Source organism: Haematobia irritans, chromosome 3 (assembly GCF_050003625.1).
Source record: "Haematobia irritans isolate KBUSLIRL chromosome 3, ASM5000362v1, whole genome shotgun sequence".
Classification (NCBI taxonomy): domain Eukaryota; kingdom Metazoa; phylum Arthropoda; class Insecta; order Diptera; family Muscidae; genus Haematobia; species Haematobia irritans.
Window position 1 is genome coordinate 24,464,881 of NC_134399.1, and position 18,614 is coordinate 24,483,494.

The following is an 18,614-nucleotide window of genomic DNA, read 5'->3' on the forward strand; positions in this document are numbered from 1 at the left end:
GTGGTGGTAGTATATGATATTTAACAGTCATGCCAAAAGTGGTCCATATCAGTCCATAATCATATATAGCACCCGTATAAACCGATCCCGAGTTTTGGTTTTGGAGCCTCTTGGAGGAGCAAATTTGATCCGAGGCAGTTGAAATTTGGTACATTGTGCTAGTATATGGCCATTAACAACCATGCCTAACTAGGTTCATATCGGTCTATAGTTATATATAGCCCTCGAACCCCAGTAACACAAAAATTGGTCCATATCAAGTTCATAATTGTATATAGCCCCCATATAAGCGACCCCCATATTTCAATTCTGGCTCTCTACCACGTATGGACTACCTAAAATTTAGAAAACGATGTTAAGAAGTTTTAAGATACCACATCCCAGGTAATTCGATTGTGGATGACAGTACATAAGATTCGGCCTGGCCGAACTTACGGCCGTATATACTTGTTTTTCTATAGAAAATTTTGTCAAATTTTTATTTCTATAGAAAGTTTTGTCAAAATTTTAATTCTATAGAAAATTTTGTCAAAATTTTATTTCTATAAAAAAGTTTGTCAAAATTTAATTTTTATAGAACATTTTTGTCAACATTTTATTTGTATAGAAAATTTTGTAAAATTGTTTTTCTTTTGAAAATGTTGTCAAGATTTTATTTCTATAAAAATTTTTGTCAACATTTTATTTCTATAGAAAATTTTGCCAAAATGTTATTTTTTTCATTCGTTTTGTTTTGTTATTGTTGGTTTCTTTCTTTAATCATTGTTGTTGTTTTTGATTTCAGCTTAAAACTATGCATTGACTAAACTACAAGTGTAGCTTAACCAATTGAGGAAAATAATGTATGTCAAATTTATTTGGGCAAAGCCCTATAGACTGCAAGATGGTTGGATGGACGCACGATTCGGAATTAGCACATTCCTCATCAGCATTCTCTACTTGCAGCAAAATTATCAACCAATTATCAGAATAAATTCAGGCAGTTCATTAAACCCAACAATGAACCACACTTGAACCTTCCGATAAAAGGGTTTACATTGATAGCCGGCTTATGCCGAAATAAATTCGCATAAACATGTTTTATTTTATTTCTATAGAAAATTTTGTCAAGGTTTTATTTCTATAAAAAAGTTTGTCAAAATTTATTTTTTTAGAAAATGCTGTCAAAATTTTATTTTCATAGAAAATTTTGTTTAAATTTTATTTCTATAGAAAATCTTGTCAAAGTTTTATTACTATAGAAATTTTTGTCGAAATTTTATTTCTATATAAAATGTTGTCAAGATTTTATTTCTATAAAAAATTTTGTCAACATTTTATTTCTATAGAAAATTTTGTCAAAATTTTATTTCTATAGAAAATTTTGTCAAAATTTTATTTCTATAGAAAATTTTTGTCGAAATTTTATTTCTATAGAAAATGTAGTCAAGATTATATTTCTATAAAAAATTTTGTCAAAATTTTCTTTCTATAGAAAATGGTGTCAAGATTATATTTCTATAAAAAATGTTGTAAAAATTTTATTTTTATAGAAAATTTCGCCAAAATTTTATTTCTATAGAAAATTTTGTCAAACTTTTTCTCTATAGATATATAATTTTTTTTTTTCTATAGAAAATTTTGTCGCAATTTTATTTCTATAGAAGATTTGTCAAGATTTTATTTCTATAGAAAATTTTGTCAAAATTTTATTTTTATAGAAAATTTTGTCAAAATTTTATTTCTATAGAAAATTTTGGTCAACATTTTATTTCTATAGAAAATTTTGTCAAAATTTTATTTCTATAGAAAATTTTGTCCAAAATTATTTTTCCTCTTTGCAAAATCTACCAAAACATAAAAAATTCTACCAATCTACCATACAGTAAACACTCTACCATTTTTTGTAGAATTGTACCAACTGTGGCAACCGTGCTCCTGACATTATGTAGCCCTTGATGTCCGTCTGTCTGTCCATGCAAATGTTGCTCGTAAGATTTCGGTGGCAAATATTTACCGATATTGATGAAATTTTGAACGAGATGTTTTTCTGACACAATGATGAATGCTATTTAGATCGGATTAAATTTAGATGTAGTTCCCATATATATAAATATATTTCGCCTGACTTCGAAAACTGGGGTCACATTGCGCTTCTTTACTAAAAAAAAATCGACCTCAATTTCTGGCAAAATCAATTGTGCAAAATTTAATCGAAATCGGTTCAAATTTAGAAATAGCTCCCACATATATTTATCGCCCGATTTTCGATTTACTCAAAGATGCCAAAATCTAATTTTCTATAGCACTAACTATACCTGCAAGGAATCACTGAAATTGAAAAAAAATCGTTTCTGTAACATATACCCCAAACACACTAAAAAAAAGCATACTCGGTTCCTAAGATTTTGTCTTTACTTTAAAAAATTTGGTATTGATTCCGAGCCAAAGAAGCGGGGAATACAAGTAAGGATACTTTTAAGACGCAATTCTCTTTTCAATTTGGGTTTTGTGTACTTGCTTCTAGAAAGCAAATTTTAATTTTTCGCTTTTCCAACTATTTTTCTTCATATGCTATCAAAGTCCTTTAAAAACCAGTTAACGACAACTTTATTTTCTAAATTAAGACCCGACTTCCAGTAGAAATTATACTATGTTTCAAGTAAAAAACGTCTTTAAAATAAAGTGTTGAAAAACATGTCCTATATTTGATCGATTTTTTGCTTTGTAATCAATATGCAAAAAAGACAACAAATTTAAAGAAAATTTCATTAAATTTAAAAAAATTTTCTGAATTATTAAATTCAAATTGATCTTAGCCCAAACATTTTTTTCTTTCATGTTATGATACATATTTTTAAGTGAAATCACTTAATTATAAGGACGATACGACTTCATTGAAAAGTTTATCGACTTTTGGACAAGGATAAAAATTTATATTAGAGAAATGCGTCTTCTATGCTAAGCAAAAGTTGCATTCGTTGTTTAAAGACATGAAATCTTTGATCTCACGACAATATTTTTTTCAGTGTAGTCAGGGTGTAATAACTTTGATCTGTAAAAACACATGAAACACCACTGGCGTTCCTTTTTATACCCTAAAACCTAGACATAGTAGCCAGGGTATAATGACTTTGATCTGCAAAAAATGTGTCTACCAAAAATATTGGTTTTAGTTCCCATAAAATAAATACCGATCGACTCAGGATCACCTCCTGATCACGGTTGCCACTCGAGCAAAAATTGGGAGAAAATATTACCAAAGAACTACCAAACAAAATAATTTTATTTTGTCAACATTTTATTTCTATAGAAAATTTTGTCAAAATTTTATTTCTATCGAAAATTTTGTCAAAATTTTATTTCTATTGAAAATTTCGTAAAAGTTTTATTTCTATAGAAAATTTTGTCAACGTTTTATTGCTATAGAATATTTGTCAACGTTTTATTTCTATAGAAAATTTTGTCAAAATTTTATTTCTATAAAAAATTTTGTCAAAATTTCATTTCTATAGAAAATTTTGTCAAAAATTTATTACAATAGAAAATTTTGTCAAAATTTTATTTCCATAGAAAATGATGTCAAGATTTTATTTTTATAGAAAATTTTGTTAAAATTTTATTTCTATAGACAATTTTGTCTATAGAAAATTTTGTAAAAATTGTATTTCGTTTTTGTTTTGTTATTGTTGGTTTTGTTCTTTAAGCATAGTTGTTGTTTTTTGATTTCAGATTAAAACCCTGCATTGACTAAACTACAAGTGTAGCTTAACCAACAGAGGAAAAAGAATGTTTGTCAAATTTATTTGGGCAAAGCCCTATAGACTGCAAGATGGTTGGATGGACGCACGTTTCGGAATTTTATTTCCATAGAAATGATGTCAAGATTTTATTTCTATAGACAATTTTGTCAACAATTTGTTTGTATAGAAAATTTGTAAAAATTTTATTTCTATAGAAAATTTTGTAAAAATTTTATTTCTATAAAAAAATTGTGTCAAAATTTTATTTGTATAGAAAGTTGTGTCAAAATGTTATTTCTATAGAAAATTTTGTCAAAATTTAATTTCTATAGAAAATATTTGTCAACATTTTATTTCTATAGAAAATATTTGTCAACATTTTATTTCTATAGAAAATTTTGTCAAAATTTTATTTCTATAGAAAATGTTGTCAAGATTTTATTTCAATAGAAAATTTTGTTAAAATTTTATTTCTATAGAAAATTTTGTCAAAATTTAATTTCTATGGAAAATATTTGTCAACATTTTATTTCTATAGAAAATATTTGTCAACATTTTATTTCTATAGGAAAAGTGGTCAAAATTTTATTTCTATAGAAAAAATTTTGTTAAAATTTTATTTCTATAGAAAATTTTGTCAAAGTTTTATTTCTATAAAAAATTAATTTAAAAAAAAAATAAAATAAAAAATTAAAAAATAAAAATTATAAAATTTAATTTTTATAGAAAGTTTTTGTCAACATTTTATTTCTATAGAAAATTTTGTCAAAATTTAATTTCTATAGAAAATATTTGTCAACATTTTATTTCTATAGAATATTTGGTCAAAATTTTATTTCTATAGAAAATGTTGTCAAGATTTTATTTCTATAAAAAATTTTGTCAAAATTTTATTTCTATAGAAAATGTTGTCAAAGTTTTATTTCTATAGAAAATTTTGTAATTTTTTTTATTGAAAATGTTGTCAAAATTTTATTTCTATAGAAATTTTTGCGGAAAATTTATTTCTGCAGAAAATTTTGTCAAACTTTCTCTATATAGATATATAATTTTTTTTCTATAGAAAATTTTGTCGCAATTTTATTTCTATAGAAAATTTTGTCAAAATTTTATTTTTATACAAAATTTTGTCGCAATTTTATTTCTATAGAAAATTTTTGTCAACATTTTATTTCTATAGAAATTTTTTTTCAACATTTTATTTCTATAGAAAATTTTGTCAAAATTTTATTTCTATAGAAAATTTTGTCAAAAATTATTTTTCCTGTTTGCAAAATCTACCAAAACATAAAAAAACTCTACCAATCTACCATACAGTAAACACTCAACCATTCTTGCTGGAATTATACCAACTGTGGCAACCGTGCTCCTGAGTTTATCTAGCCCTTGATGTCCGTCTGTCTGTCCATGCAAATGTTGCTCGTAAGATTCCGGTGGCAAATATTAGAAATCGGTTCAGATCTAGGTATAACTCCCACACATATGTATCGCCCAATTTTCCAAAAATTTAGCCATAATACGCATATTTATTTACCGATCTTCCTCAAAGCTTGCCCAAATGAATATTCTATAATATCACCTAAATCTGCACAATATCTTCCAAATCGTTTTAGATTTAGATATGGCTCCCACTGAAAAAAAACGTGCCCCGTTCCAAAGATTTTGTCTTTAGTCTAATGATTTTGGTATTCATTACGAGCCATTAAATACGTTTGGAAAAGGCGACTGTTCCATTTTAAGCAGGGATTACTGTGTATAAGTATCTGCTACATAGATTTTAGTTTGTTTTCTCAGAGTCAAAGCTTTATAGTTAATTTTTGCTCCATAAATATAATCGATTTTCAATCTTTAACACCAATTACATACACCCTCAAAAAAAATCGTTTCTATAACATATACCCCAAACACATTTTGCTTCAAGCATATATATTTTCAGGATTGGTCCAAACAAAATATTGTTTGTATTGTTGAAACATATTACGTTTCATCTTAGACATACATTGGTAGAAAAAAATTAATGAAGTTTTCTTGGTGTATATATATTTTTAAGGCACCAATTGTGTTAGAAAATTTGAGTTCCAAATATATAATTTTTATACCCAAACATATGAAAAACATTCTTTTTCTTCCGTGCATAAATTCATCTTCTTAATGCATATAAAAATCAGTGATACCCTCAAAGTGTCGCAGTTGCATTCCTCTATTCGCAAACGATGAAATTTCAAATTGCTCTAATTTGTATAACTTTAGTTTCTTCTATTACGGCCACACCAAATTCATATAGTACACTATTTGCCAATTTTGGAACAATTTTGGATGCCAAAAATAGATTTCTTCAAACATTAGCGTCCATACTAATGGCTCCTTTCCGTTTGGCCGAGCATCAGAGTAAGGAACTGTTGGGAATATATGATGCACGAGATCATTATTACATCATGCGAGACCCCCAAAAACCCCTTGTGCAAGAGTCTAAATCAATTATGAAGGATTACCTTAGACAACAGGTTAAAATAATTTTAGAAAATATATACTAAAATGTAGTATTCAATATTTTTCTTTTTTATTGCTATAGATACCAGTGCCAAGCCCTTCCAGTGTGCCACAAAACTCTCAATATTTTGAACCAAATTTGCAAAAGCCTGTGGAAACCATTGAGAACCAAGCGAAAAGTAACGATAATCCAATTCCTAAATAGACTTATTCAATAGTTACATCACTTCACATGCAAATAATTATAGTCTACATTTTTATTAATGTAAATAAACTTAAGTTTAGTAATTAAAAGGTTATAGCACTAACCCTCGTTTTCAGGAAGCTCCCTTAGTGCAACGTCAGCTAACGAACTTTTAAACCGTTCTATAGACATATCTGTCATCTTGTCTATATATTCCATATACCAGTGAGGAATTAACTGCTGAAAATTTTTCAGTCAAAGTTAACTTTTTGTTAACTGACATTTAAAACATAACGGAGTTAAATGAGAATGGCCGTAAATGTTATCATTTGTCTAAATAAATAGTCTCTCCATTTTTTATTGTACTTAAAATACTTCAAAACTAAAAAAAGTTTATACGACCGAAAGTTCGGTCAGGCCGAATCTTATGTTGCTTTCCACAATGTTTAACCGGTGGTATACGAAGGTTGCCTTTTATACTTCGGGAATGTGATTTTGGAAAAAAAAAGTTTTTTTCAAAGATTAAAATATCAGTACAAAAATTTTTTTTTGATAATAAAAGTTTAAAATTTTCAAAAAAAAAAATACAGCACTAAGTTCGGCCGGGCCGAATCTTAAATAGCCACCACCATGAACCAAATATTAGGGTTTCCTTTGAAATTTCAGGAGGGCTTGAGGACTTGAGGACACTTCCCGAAGATAAATTTAAAGATTTCACCTATGAGGACTATATCAGATTCTGGATTTATAAGAACCATTTTTGTTTGAGTTTTAGAGGAATCATTAACATCTCTTGTAAGTGTGCAAGAAAATTATAAAATAACGTCTTGATTTGAAATCTTAAATCTGTAGAAGTAAAATCTGGAAATTTTACATTGAGTTTCAAGCAATTTTCATGATCAGTGCGCCTTCTACACCCTCAAGAATTGAAGTCGGTCTATATGGAGGCATTACCAAATGGGCCGGTAAAAACTTAATCCGACACACGTTTTTGTGAGCCTAAAATACCAGAATATTTACAATTTCAGGCAAATCATATAAAAACTACGGTTTCTAGAAACCCAAGGAGTTAAATCGGGAGATCGTTCTTATGGGGGCTATACTAAAATATGGACTGATACTCACCGTTTTCGGCACACCTCTTTATGACCCGAAAATACCTCTAGATTTCCAATTTCAGGCAAATAGGATAAGAACTTCGGATTCTAGAAGCCCAAGAAGTAAAATCGGGAAATCGGTCTATATGGGGGCTATACCAAAATATAGACCGATACTCACCATTTTCGGCACACCTCTTTATGGTCCTAAAATACCTCTAGATTTCCAATTTCAGACAAATTGGATAAAAACTACGGTTTCTATAAGCCTAAGACCCCAAATCGGGAGGTCGTTTTATATGGGGACCATACCAAAACATGGACCGATACTCACAATTTTTGGCACACGTATTTGTAGTCCTACAATACCTCTAGATTTCCAATTTCAGGTAAATTGAATAAAAACTGCGGTTTCTATAAGCCCAAGAAGTAAAATCGGGAGATCGGTCTATATGGGGGCTATACCAAAATATGGACCGATACTCACAATTTTTGGCACACGTATTTGTGGTCCTACAATACCTCTAGATTTCCAATTTCAGGTAAATTGAATAAAAACTGCGGTTTCTATAAACCCAAGAAGTAAAATCGGGAGATCGGTCTATATTGGGGCTATACCAAAATATGGACCAATATTCACAATTTTTGGCACACGTATTTGTGGTCCTACAATACCTCTAGATTTCCAATTTCAGGTAAATTGAATAAAAACTGCGGTTCTATAAGCCCAAGAAGTAAAATCGGGAGATCGGTCTATATGGGGGCTATACCAAAACATGGACCGATACTCACCATTTTTGGCACACCTCTTTATGGTCATAAAATACCTCTAGATTTCAAATTTCAGGCAAATTGGATAAAAACTATGATTTCTATAAGCCCAAGACCCCAAATCGGGAGGTCGGTTTATATGGGGACTATATCAAAACATGGACCGATATAGCCCATCTTCGAACTTGACCTGCCTGCAGACAAAAGACGAGATTGTGCAAAATTTCAGCACGATTGCTTCATTATTGAAGACTGTAGCGTGATTACAACAGACAGACAGACAGACGGACATCGTTATATCGTCTTAGAATTTCTCCCTGATCAAGAATATATATACTTTATATAGTCGGAAATCGATATTTCGATGTGTTACAAACGGAATGACAAACTTATTATACCCCCGTCACCATTCTATGGTGGTGGGTATAAAAACAAACTCTAAAAATAGAATAATGTTTTCGATACACGTTTTCCAAACGTTTGTTTGTTGTTCTTTACCAGTAGGGATCCTCAATACAGAGCAGCCCTCATGTATTTGTTATATGATAATGAATAAATACTTATTTAAATATTCTACATGGTCTTAACATATTTGACGATGTTTCTATGGACTGAAGAGGCCATCAATATCACATAAAAAAATTAGAACTTCTTCTAAAGGCACAACTTTAAAACACTTCCAAAAATGTAAGAATTAATAAAGTGGTATAAATAATTAAAAATTTGTCGAAAAGAATACTAACTCCTTTCTAGAAAAATTGTAGACAAGCGTGATAAAAAATTTTAAAAGTTAGTTATTTGGCAGAATATCACAAAATTTTTTAATTCACATCCAAAACACTGAATTCGACCTTAAGAATTGATGCAAATTCAATGCAACGTCTTTTGAAATGGTGAACATCCATCCTATGACAAGTCCATGTTTCATTCATAGCTTCTGCGCCAATTTTGCATAACTTCCGGATGCAAAAAGAACATTTTCACTAGTTTTATGGCGATGCTTTTTTTGGTGGGATCCCAAACTTTTTTTTACAATCTAAATTTATTCCTTCCATAATGTTAAGTGTAAGTCACGTTAGTGGTTAGGGGAAAAGGCAAAATCTTTATTACATATTTACTTGAACTAAATAATAGCCTAACATTGCATATTAAGATCCATTTTGAATATTCAATATATAATATATTGTGGGTAATATTAATTAATTCCAAATGCTTAATATACACTCAAAATATAATGGAAGTTTAAATCAAGGACTATAGATCCCCAGATTTGGCTTGTGGAGCCTCTTCGAGGAGCAAATTTCATCCGATCCGGCTGCTATTTGGAATGTGGTGTAAGTATATAGCCTCTAATAACTATTCAACAATTGTTTCATATCGGCCTATAATTATATATAGGCCCCATATAAAAAGATCCCCATATTTGGCTTGTGGAACCTCTTCGAGAAGTAAATTTCATCCGATCCTGTTAAAACAATATATAGCCCCCACATAAACCGATCCCCAGATTTGATTGGCGGAGCCTCTAAGAGAAGCAAATTTCATCCGATCCGGCTGAAATTTGGTACATGGTGTTGGTGCATGGTCTCAAACAACCATGCAAAAATTGGTCTACATCGGTCCATAATTATATATAACCCCCATATAAACCGATCCCCAGATTTGGCTTGTGGAACCTCTTCGAGAAGTAAATTTCATCCGATCCTGTTAAAACAATATATAGCCTCCACATAAACCGATCCCCAGATTTGGCTTGGGGAGCCTCTAAGAGATGCAAATTTCATCCGATCCGGTTGAAATTTGGTACGTAGTGTTAGTATATGGGTCTAACAACCATGGAGGAATTGGTCCATATCGGTCTATAATTATATATAGCCCCCATATAAACCGATCCCCATATTTGACCTCCGGAGCCTCATGGAGGAGCAAATTTCATCCGATCCGGTTGAAACTTAGCACGTGGTGTTAGTATAAAGGGTGATACCGTCAAAATTTGGTCAATATAAACATGACGTATTTCTTTTAATTTTGCATTAAAAAACTTGAAAACACCTCATTTTGAAGGTGTGTGTATGTAGAATGTTGCTCCTATTTTGATTTTAGAATTCACTCTTCAGTTGTCAAAATGCCGTCCAAACAAGTAGAGCAGTGTATCAAAATTTTGCTCGCGCATCACGAAAATCGTTTGTCGACAGCCAGGAAGTCTGGATCGGGCGGAAATCGAAAACCGGAAGCCGCTGAGACGACAAAGAGAGTTGCCGGTAGTTTCAAGCGAAACCCTAACCTCTCTCTCCGCGATGCCGCAAATAAGCTAGGTGTATCGTCTACAACCGTGCATCGAGCCAAAAAACGAGCCGGACTATCGACTTACAAGAAGGTAGTGACTCCAAATCGCGATGATAAACAAAATACGACGGCCAAAGCGCGATCCCGGAGGCTGTACACGACGATGCTGACGAAGTTTGACTGCGTGGTAATGGACGACGAAAACCTACGTCAAAGCCGACTACAATCAGCTTCCGGGACAGGAGTTTTATACGGCAAAAGGAAGGGGAAAGGTAGCAGATATTTTCAAGCACATAAAACTGTCAAAGTTCGCAAAGAAATATCTGGTTTGGCAAGCCATCTGTACCTGTGGCTTGAAAAGCAGCATTTTCATAGCTTCCGGGACTGTCAACCAAGAAATTTACGTGAAAGAGTGTTTGAATAAACGTCTGCTGCCTTTCCTGAAGAAACACGGTTGTTCCGTACTGTTTTGGCCGGATTTGGCATCTTGCCATTACGGTAAAAAGGCCATGGAGTGGTACGCCGCCAACAACGTGCAGGTGGTTCCCAAGGACAAGAACCCTCCCAACACGCCAGAGCTCCGCCCAATTGAGAAATACTGGGCAATTGTCAAGCGGAACCTAAAAAGACAAAAAAAACTGCTAAGGACGAGCAGCAGTTCAAGGCAAACTGGCTTTCTATGGCGAAGAAGGTGGACAAGGTGGCTGTACAAAATCTGATGGCAGGTGTCAAGCGTGAGGCCCGGCAATTCGGATTTGGAAAAGCGAAAGCCTAACTCAATATTTTTCCTGAATTTTATACTAATTGAACTTGAAAAAGAAATTTAATTTGATTTTTTAAATAAACGATTTCACCGATTTACACTCGTTTCCCTTGACCAAATTGTAACCGTATCACCCTTTATGGTCTCTAACAACCATTCAAAAATTGTTCCATAACGATACATAATTATATATTGCCCCCCTATAAACCGATCCCCATATTTGACCTCCGGAGCCTCTTGGAGCAGCAAATTTCATCCAATCCGGTTGAAATTTGGTACATTTCGCTAGTGTATGGCTGATAACAACCATGCCAAAATTGGTCCGTATCGATCTATAGTTATATATAGCCCGCAGATAACCCGATCCCCAATCACAGAAAAATCACGATTGCCACTCGAGCCAAAAATAATCTACTAAAATTTTATTGCTATAGAAAATTTAGTCAAAATTTTATTGCTATAGAAAATTTAGTCAAAATTTTATTTCTATAGAAAATTTTGTCAAAATTTAATGTCTTTACAAAATTTTGTCAAAATATTATTTCTATACAAAATTTTGCCAAAATTTTATTTCTATAGAAAATTTTGTCAAAATTTTTTTTCTATAGAAAATTTTGTCAGAATTTTATTTCTATCGAAAATTTTGTCAGAATTTTATTTTTGTACAAAATTTTGTCATAATGTTATTTCTATAGAAAGTTTATGAAACACTCCATAGTTGGAGAGGAATATTTTGCAAAATCTTCCAAAATATCAAGAATTCTACCAATCAACCAATTAGTAAAAAATCTGCCATTTTTGGTAGACTCGTGTTCATAATTGTATATAGCCCCCATATAAAGCGACGCCCATATTTAAGTTCTGGCTCTATAATTACCGCAAAAAAGTTTATGTCGGTTCGTAATTATTTCCTCCCTATATATATACCGGTCAAGAACGGAATTAATCGATCTTTTTTTTTTGGGATGACCGTCTTTAGTAGAAGTTACTACGCAATCCATGGTGGAGGGTACATAAGATTCGGCCTGGCCGAACTTACGGTCGTATATATTTATTTGTCCTTATATACTCTTTAAACCTTTTATTCTAAGAAGCAAATTGAATTGGCTGAGCTTATTACAAATTGCAGTGGCATGGGCAGACGACCTGAAAAGGCTGTGATCCCAAGAATCTTGGGGTAATTTGTGGTCGGGGTCTTGATTTCCTATCTCTAAATTCCACATACGACTGGCGTCCGCATAATTAGTAACCCAGCGCTTGGTTCGTGCCGGTAGGGAAAAGTCTGGCATGGTTGACCGTATCGAATGCGTTCGATAGGTCAAGCGCCACGAGGACTGTTCTGTGACACGGCCTGGGCTGATTGAGTCCCCTATTTATAAATGCTGAAATGGCATGCAAAGCCGTTGTCGTACTGGGTTCTTTACGGAATCCATGTTGATGATTAGCAGCTGAAAAATTCTCCACAAGGCTGGGGAGGAGTAGTGCCTTAATTGTCTTAGCTACTGGCGAGAGAAGGGAAATCGGTCTGTACGATTCACTCTTGCTCGAGTCTTTGTCTGGTTTCAGTAGTGGAATCATCCTACCCATTTTCCAGACATCGGTTATAATGAACGATTCTGAGGACAAATTGAGGAGTCTGGTCAAGTATTCAACTCCCAGTATTCCCAGATGCTTCAGCATTAGCATAGAGATTCCGTCAAAGCCCAGCGCTTTGGATGGTTTCGCGCTGTTGATGACATCGGTAACTTCGGCTATGGTAAATTGTGGTGTGCCATCGGCTCGGAGACCACGGATGCGACGAATGGCTCTCCTTTTCGCTCTATCACTCTCGGGGTGCTCGACAAACAGTCGGTTGAATAATGTGACGCACCTCTTGGGATCAGTCACTTCGCCAAAGGTGACTGAAATACCATCATCCCTAGTAGCGGGGTTCGAGAGGGCTCTCACTATTGACCACAATTTACCTGTTCCTGTGCCTAGGTTACATTGCTACAGGTGCTCTAACCAAGTGTTCCGCTTGTGCTCGTCGACCATCTTACTAATCTCTAGATTCAGCTCCCTGATTCTAGGAACAGCAGGGTTAACACGACGGCGTTCATCACGCTCGTCTGCGAGTCCCACCGCTTCGGCTGGGAAGTTGGGTCTCACTTGGGCAATTCTACCAGCGGGTATGAAGCGAGCGGCTGCTACGTTGATGAGTAGTGCCTTAATTGTCTTAGCTACTGGCGAGATAAGGGAAATCGGTCTGTACGATTCACTCTTGCTCGAGTCTTTGTCTGGTTTCAGTAGTGGAATCACCCTACCCATTTTCCAGACATCGGTTATAATGAACGATTCTGAGGACAAATTGAGGAGTCTGGTCAAGTATTCAACTCCCAGTATTCCCAGATGCTTCAGCATTAGCATAGAGATTCCGTCAAAGCCCAGCGCTTTGGATGGTTTCGCGCTGTTGATGACATCGGTAACTTCGGCTATGGTAAATTGTGGTGTGCCATCGGCTCGGAGACCACGGATGCGACGAATGGCTCTCCTTTTCGCTCTATCACTCTCGGGGTGCTCGACAAACAGTCGGTTGAATAATGTAACGCACCTCTTGGGATCAGTCAGTTCGCCAAAGGTGACTGAAATACCATCATCCCTAGTAGCGGGGTTCGAGAGGGCTCTCACTGTTGACCACAATTTACCTGTGCCTGTGCCTAGGTTACATTGCTACAGGTCCTCTAACCAAGTGTTCCGCTTGTGCTCGTCGACTATATTACTAATCTCTAGATTCAGCTCCCTGATTCTAGGAACAACAGGGTTAGCACGACGGCGTTCATCATGCTCGTCTGCGAGTCCCGCCGCTTTGGCTGGGAAGTTGGGTCTCACTTGGGAAATTCTATCAGCGGGTATGAAGCGAGCGGCTGCTGTGTTGATGATGTTCCGGAACGCCCTCTGGGCAACATGAACATGAGAGGGGGACGGGAGCTCACTGAAGCGGCGATCGGTGTATTCTCTGAAGTCTTCCCAGTTGGCTTTTTTTTGATTGATAAAGGTCCGGCATTCAGAGGTTTTGAAATCGGAGGGTCGGTTAATGGTGAGAATTATGGGGAGGTGATCTAATGCCAGTGAAATGACGGGTTGCCAGTATACGTCATTAATCAGACCGGGTGACGCTAAAGATATATCTGGCGAACTGCTGCAATCACCTCTTCGTTCACCGTGCAAAATGTGGAGTCATCTATCTGCTCTGCCAAAGGTATGCTTCTCTGGTCATTGCCTAGGAGAGAATGCCAAAGTGCATGTTGGACATTAAAGTCTCCTAGAACCAATCGGTTATGCCCGCACAACAGCCACTCAATGTTTGGGCTATAACCCGGAGTACAACTACCAACCGGCGGTATGTATACATTGTATAGCTCTATCTCGGCAGCCCCAGACATGACTGCTACCCCCATATATTCCATATACGGTTCACTAGTGCCTGGCACAAGCGGGATAGGTCTATACTGCACGGAACGGTCTAATATGAAAACCAGGCCACCACCTCCATTTCTTGTGGGATCCTTTCTTAGCACATTGTATCCATCACAATGGGGTAGGCTACAGGTGGGATTCATCTTGGTTTCCTGGATCGCCGCGACCCTGTTGCAATTAAATTGCAACAAGTATATATGGCCGTAAGTTCGGCCAGGCCGAAGCTTATGTACCCTCCACCATGGATTGCGTAGAAACTTCTACTGAAGCCGATGACAAGGTATCTTAACACTTCCTAACACAGTAATATATACCACATAGTCCATATGTGGTATATATTAAACTAAAAAGGCCGATTAAATACGTATATAATTAAGTTTAAAGTTTCTATAGAAATAAAATTTTGACAAAATTTTCTATAGAAATAAAATTTGGAAAAAAATTTTATAGAAAAAAAAATTTGACAAAATTTTCTATAGAAATAAAATTTTGACAAAATTTTCTATAGAAATAAAATTTTGTCAAAATTTTCTATAGAAATAAAATTTTGGCGGAATTTACTATAGAAATAAAATTTTGACAAAATTTTCTATAGAAATAACATTTTGACAATGTTTTCTATATAAATAAAATTTTGGTAGATTATTTTTTGCTCGAGTGGCAACCATGATTATGAAATGATATGGACCAATTTTTGTGTGATTGGGGATCGGCTATATATAACTATAGACCGATATGGACCAATTTTGGCATGGTTATTAGCGGCCTTATACTGACACCACGTTGCAAATTTCAACCGGATCGGATGAATTTTGCTCCTCCAAGAGGCTCCGGAGATCAAATCTGGGGAACGGTTTATATGGGGGCTATATATAATTATGGACCGATATGGACCAAATCTTGCGTGTTTGTTAGAGACCACATTCTAACACCATGTTCCAAATTTCAACCGGATCGCATGAATTTTGCTCCTCCAAGAGGCTCCGGAGGACAAATCTGGGGATCGATTTATATGGGGGCTATATATAATTATGAACCGATATGGACCAATTCTTGCGTGTTTGTAAGAGACCACATTCTAACGCCACCGTGGTGCAATGGTTATCATGCCCGCCTTGCATACACAAGGTCGTGGGTTCGATTCCTGCTACGACCGAACACCAAAAAGTTTTTCAGCGGTGGATTATCCCACCTCAGTAATGCTGGTGACATTTCTGAGGGTTTCCAAACTTCTCTAGGTGGTTTCACTGCAAGGTGGAACGCCGTTCGGACTCGGCTATGAAAAGGAGGTCCCTTTTCATTGAACTTAGCATGGAATCGGGCAGCACTCAGTGATAAGAGAGAAGTTCGCCACTGTGGTATCACAATGGACTGAATAGTCTAAGTGAGCCTGACACATCGGGCTGCCACATAACCTAACCTAACCTAACCTAACCTAACCTAACCTAACCTAACACAATGTTCCAAATTTCAACCGGATCGGATGAATTTTTCTCCTCCAAGAGGCTCCGGAGGACAAATCTGGGGATCGATTTATATGAGGGCAATATATAATTATGGACCGATATGGACCAATTCTTGCATGGTTGTTAGAGACCATATACTAACACCACGTACCAAATTTCAACCGGATCGGATGAAATTTGCTTCTCTTAGAGCCTCCGCAAGCCAAATTGGGGGATCGGTTTATATGGGGACTATACGTAAAAGTGGACCGATATGGACCAATTTTTGCGTGGTTGTTAGAGACCATTTAAAAACACCATTTACCAAATTTCAGCCGGATTGGATGTAATTTGCTTCTCTTAGAGCAATCGCAAGCCAAATTTGGGGGTCCGTTTATATGGGGGCTATACGTTAAAGTGGACCGATATGGCCCATTTGCAATACCATCCGACCTACATCAATAACAACTACTTGTGCCAAGTTTCAAGTCGATAGCTTGTTTCGTTCGGTAGTTAGCGTGATTTCAACAGACGGACGGACGGACGGACATGCTCAGATCGACACAGCATCCTGCCACGTAGTCAGTACGACTATACTCCCGTAGCGGTGTTAAGCCGGAGCAGTTCCGGAAGTGCACCCATTCCAAGCACTGGTTACACCGAAACCGAGCGATGGTGACTTTGGTTTAGGCAAACTGCCCCGGACCATGGTCCTCTATCCCGGCTCGGACCAAAAGCAAGCGGAGAAGGCTCCCCGGGATGCCCCTTCTCCAACACAAAAATACGGACGAAACAACACGTACTCTGATGTGGCAGCCGCTGGCCGGTGAATAGTATCCATCGGGACAATCCGATACAAAGAACCCGCCCCGCCTTGGGATCGATCAGCGTTTGTAATACTGTTTAGTTTAAATTTTCTACAAAATAATCTAAATTTTCTAAAGTTCACCAAAATTTCACTATTTTTTCAGTGTAATTATTAAAACACTAATTAATGTCATGACAATAAATTGTGATAACGATAATATTTTTTTCAGTGTAATTTTAATAATAGAAAATTCAAACTTAAATTAGATGATTTTATGTTTAAAAGAATGTCATATTCATTGAATCCAAGTCTACACCTACTGTTGCCCAGCAAAGACTAACCGTTATCCATTACAAAATTTCTCTCGAGTGTAACATATATGACGAGTTATTTGTGTGAGAACTCTAAAGAGGGCTTTCCCGTATTAATGAGAAATTTCAGAAATAAATCAAGTGCACCTGTGTGAAACTACTACATCTACTATTAAAGTAAATAAAAAAGAAGATTAGTGAGATACTTGAGAAGAGACTATAAAAACAAATTGCTAAATGGCCTTCTACAATCAATCTTGAAGTCAAGTGTAACGAATAAAGATGAAATACTGGCTATATTTTAGCTTTATTTGTATCTTAATAGCCTTTATTGGAGGTGGGTAAATAAATGCAAAATAACATTTGAAATAACTTATAAATATGTATAAATAAAAATCAATATTTTCATGTGTAATAAATTAAATTAAATTAAATTAAATTTTTGTAGCTTCACCGGTTCCTGGAGGTGGTGGCGGAGGTGGTGGAGGAGCTGGTGGTCGTGGCTGTAACTGCGAACCTGGCGGAGGTGGTGGTGGAGGCGGTGGCGGTGGTGGTGGCGGTTGGGGCAGTGGTCCTGGTGGAGCTGGTGGTGCCAATGGTCCGGATTGTGTACGTCCCTCATGGATGCCACCATGTCCTCCTTAGTACTTGTGCTCGAAAATGTTAATGAGCTCCAGTCGATTAATTTTTGCTTTGATCTTTGCTAAATGCGATAAAAAATATGGGTTATATAATTTTTTAAATGGTTTCTGAGTTCTGAATATTATTCTATCACGTAACTGATGTAATTAACATATCATTCAATAAAGGGAAAATATATTCAGCAATTTTGCAAATGTTTTTTTTTATACCCTTCACCATAGGATGGGGGTCTATTAACTTTGTCAGTCCGTTTGTAACACATGGAAATATTGCTCTAAGATCCCATAAAGTATATATATTCTGGGTCGTGGTGAAATTCTGACCATGTCCGTCCGTCCATGTGTATTCTCCAGCACGAGCGAAAATGTTTTTGCGATTGTGAAAATTATATAATAAGAAAATAAAAGAGCAATAAAAAAATTAACAAGTATATACAGCCGTAAGTTCGGCCAGGCCGAAGCTTATGTACCCTCCACCATGGATTGCGTAGAAACTTCTTTTGAACACTGTCATCCACAATCGAATTACTTAAATTGCGCTAACGCTTGCCTATGGCAAGGTATCTTAAAACCTCCTAACACCGTCTTCTAAATTGTATGTAAGTCCATACGTGATATATATTAAATCAAAAAAGATCGA

General features: G+C 35.2%; 2 protein-coding genes across 2 annotated transcripts; both read left to right on the plus strand.

Annotated features, from left to right (window-relative positions):
- Nucleotides 1-5,923: 5,923 nt before the first annotated feature.
- On the plus strand, nt 5,924-6,506 carry LOC142229435 (uncharacterized). The gene is made up of 2 exons (XM_075299996.1): nt 5,924-6,226; nt 6,295-6,506. The coding sequence occupies exons 1-2, from the start codon at nt 5,936-5,938 to the stop codon at nt 6,415-6,417; spliced, it is 414 nt and encodes a 137-aa protein (XP_075156111.1). The 5' UTR covers nt 5,924-5,935; the 3' UTR covers nt 6,418-6,506.
- An 11,022-nt stretch (nt 6,507-17,528) lies between these two features.
- Nucleotides 17,529-18,160, plus strand: LOC142228958 (uncharacterized). The gene is made up of 2 exons (XM_075299482.1): nt 17,529-17,670; nt 17,782-18,160. Exons 1-2 carry the CDS (start codon nt 17,616-17,618, stop codon nt 17,976-17,978), a joined length of 252 nt encoding a protein of 83 aa, XP_075155597.1. The 5' UTR covers nt 17,529-17,615; the 3' UTR covers nt 17,979-18,160.
- The last annotated feature ends 454 nt before the right edge of the window (nt 18,161-18,614 follow it).

Bases quoted from the DNA above. Each gene is read 5' to 3' on its own strand.
- LOC142228958 (XM_075299482.1), top strand. From the start codon at position 17,616: ATGAAATACTGGCTATATTTTAGCTTTATTTGTATCTTAATAGCCTTT. The intron at 17,671-17,781 runs GTGGGTAAATAA...AAATTTTTGTAG, and splicing joins CTTAATAGCCTTTATTGGAG to CTTCACCGGTTCCTGGAGGT.
- LOC142229435 (XM_075299996.1), top strand. From the start codon at position 5,936: ATGAAATTTCAAATTGCTCTAATTTGTATAACTTTAGTTTCTTCTATT. The intron at 6,227-6,294 runs GTTAAAATAATT...TTATTGCTATAG, and splicing joins AGGATTACCTTAGACAACAG to ATACCAGTGCCAAGCCCTTC.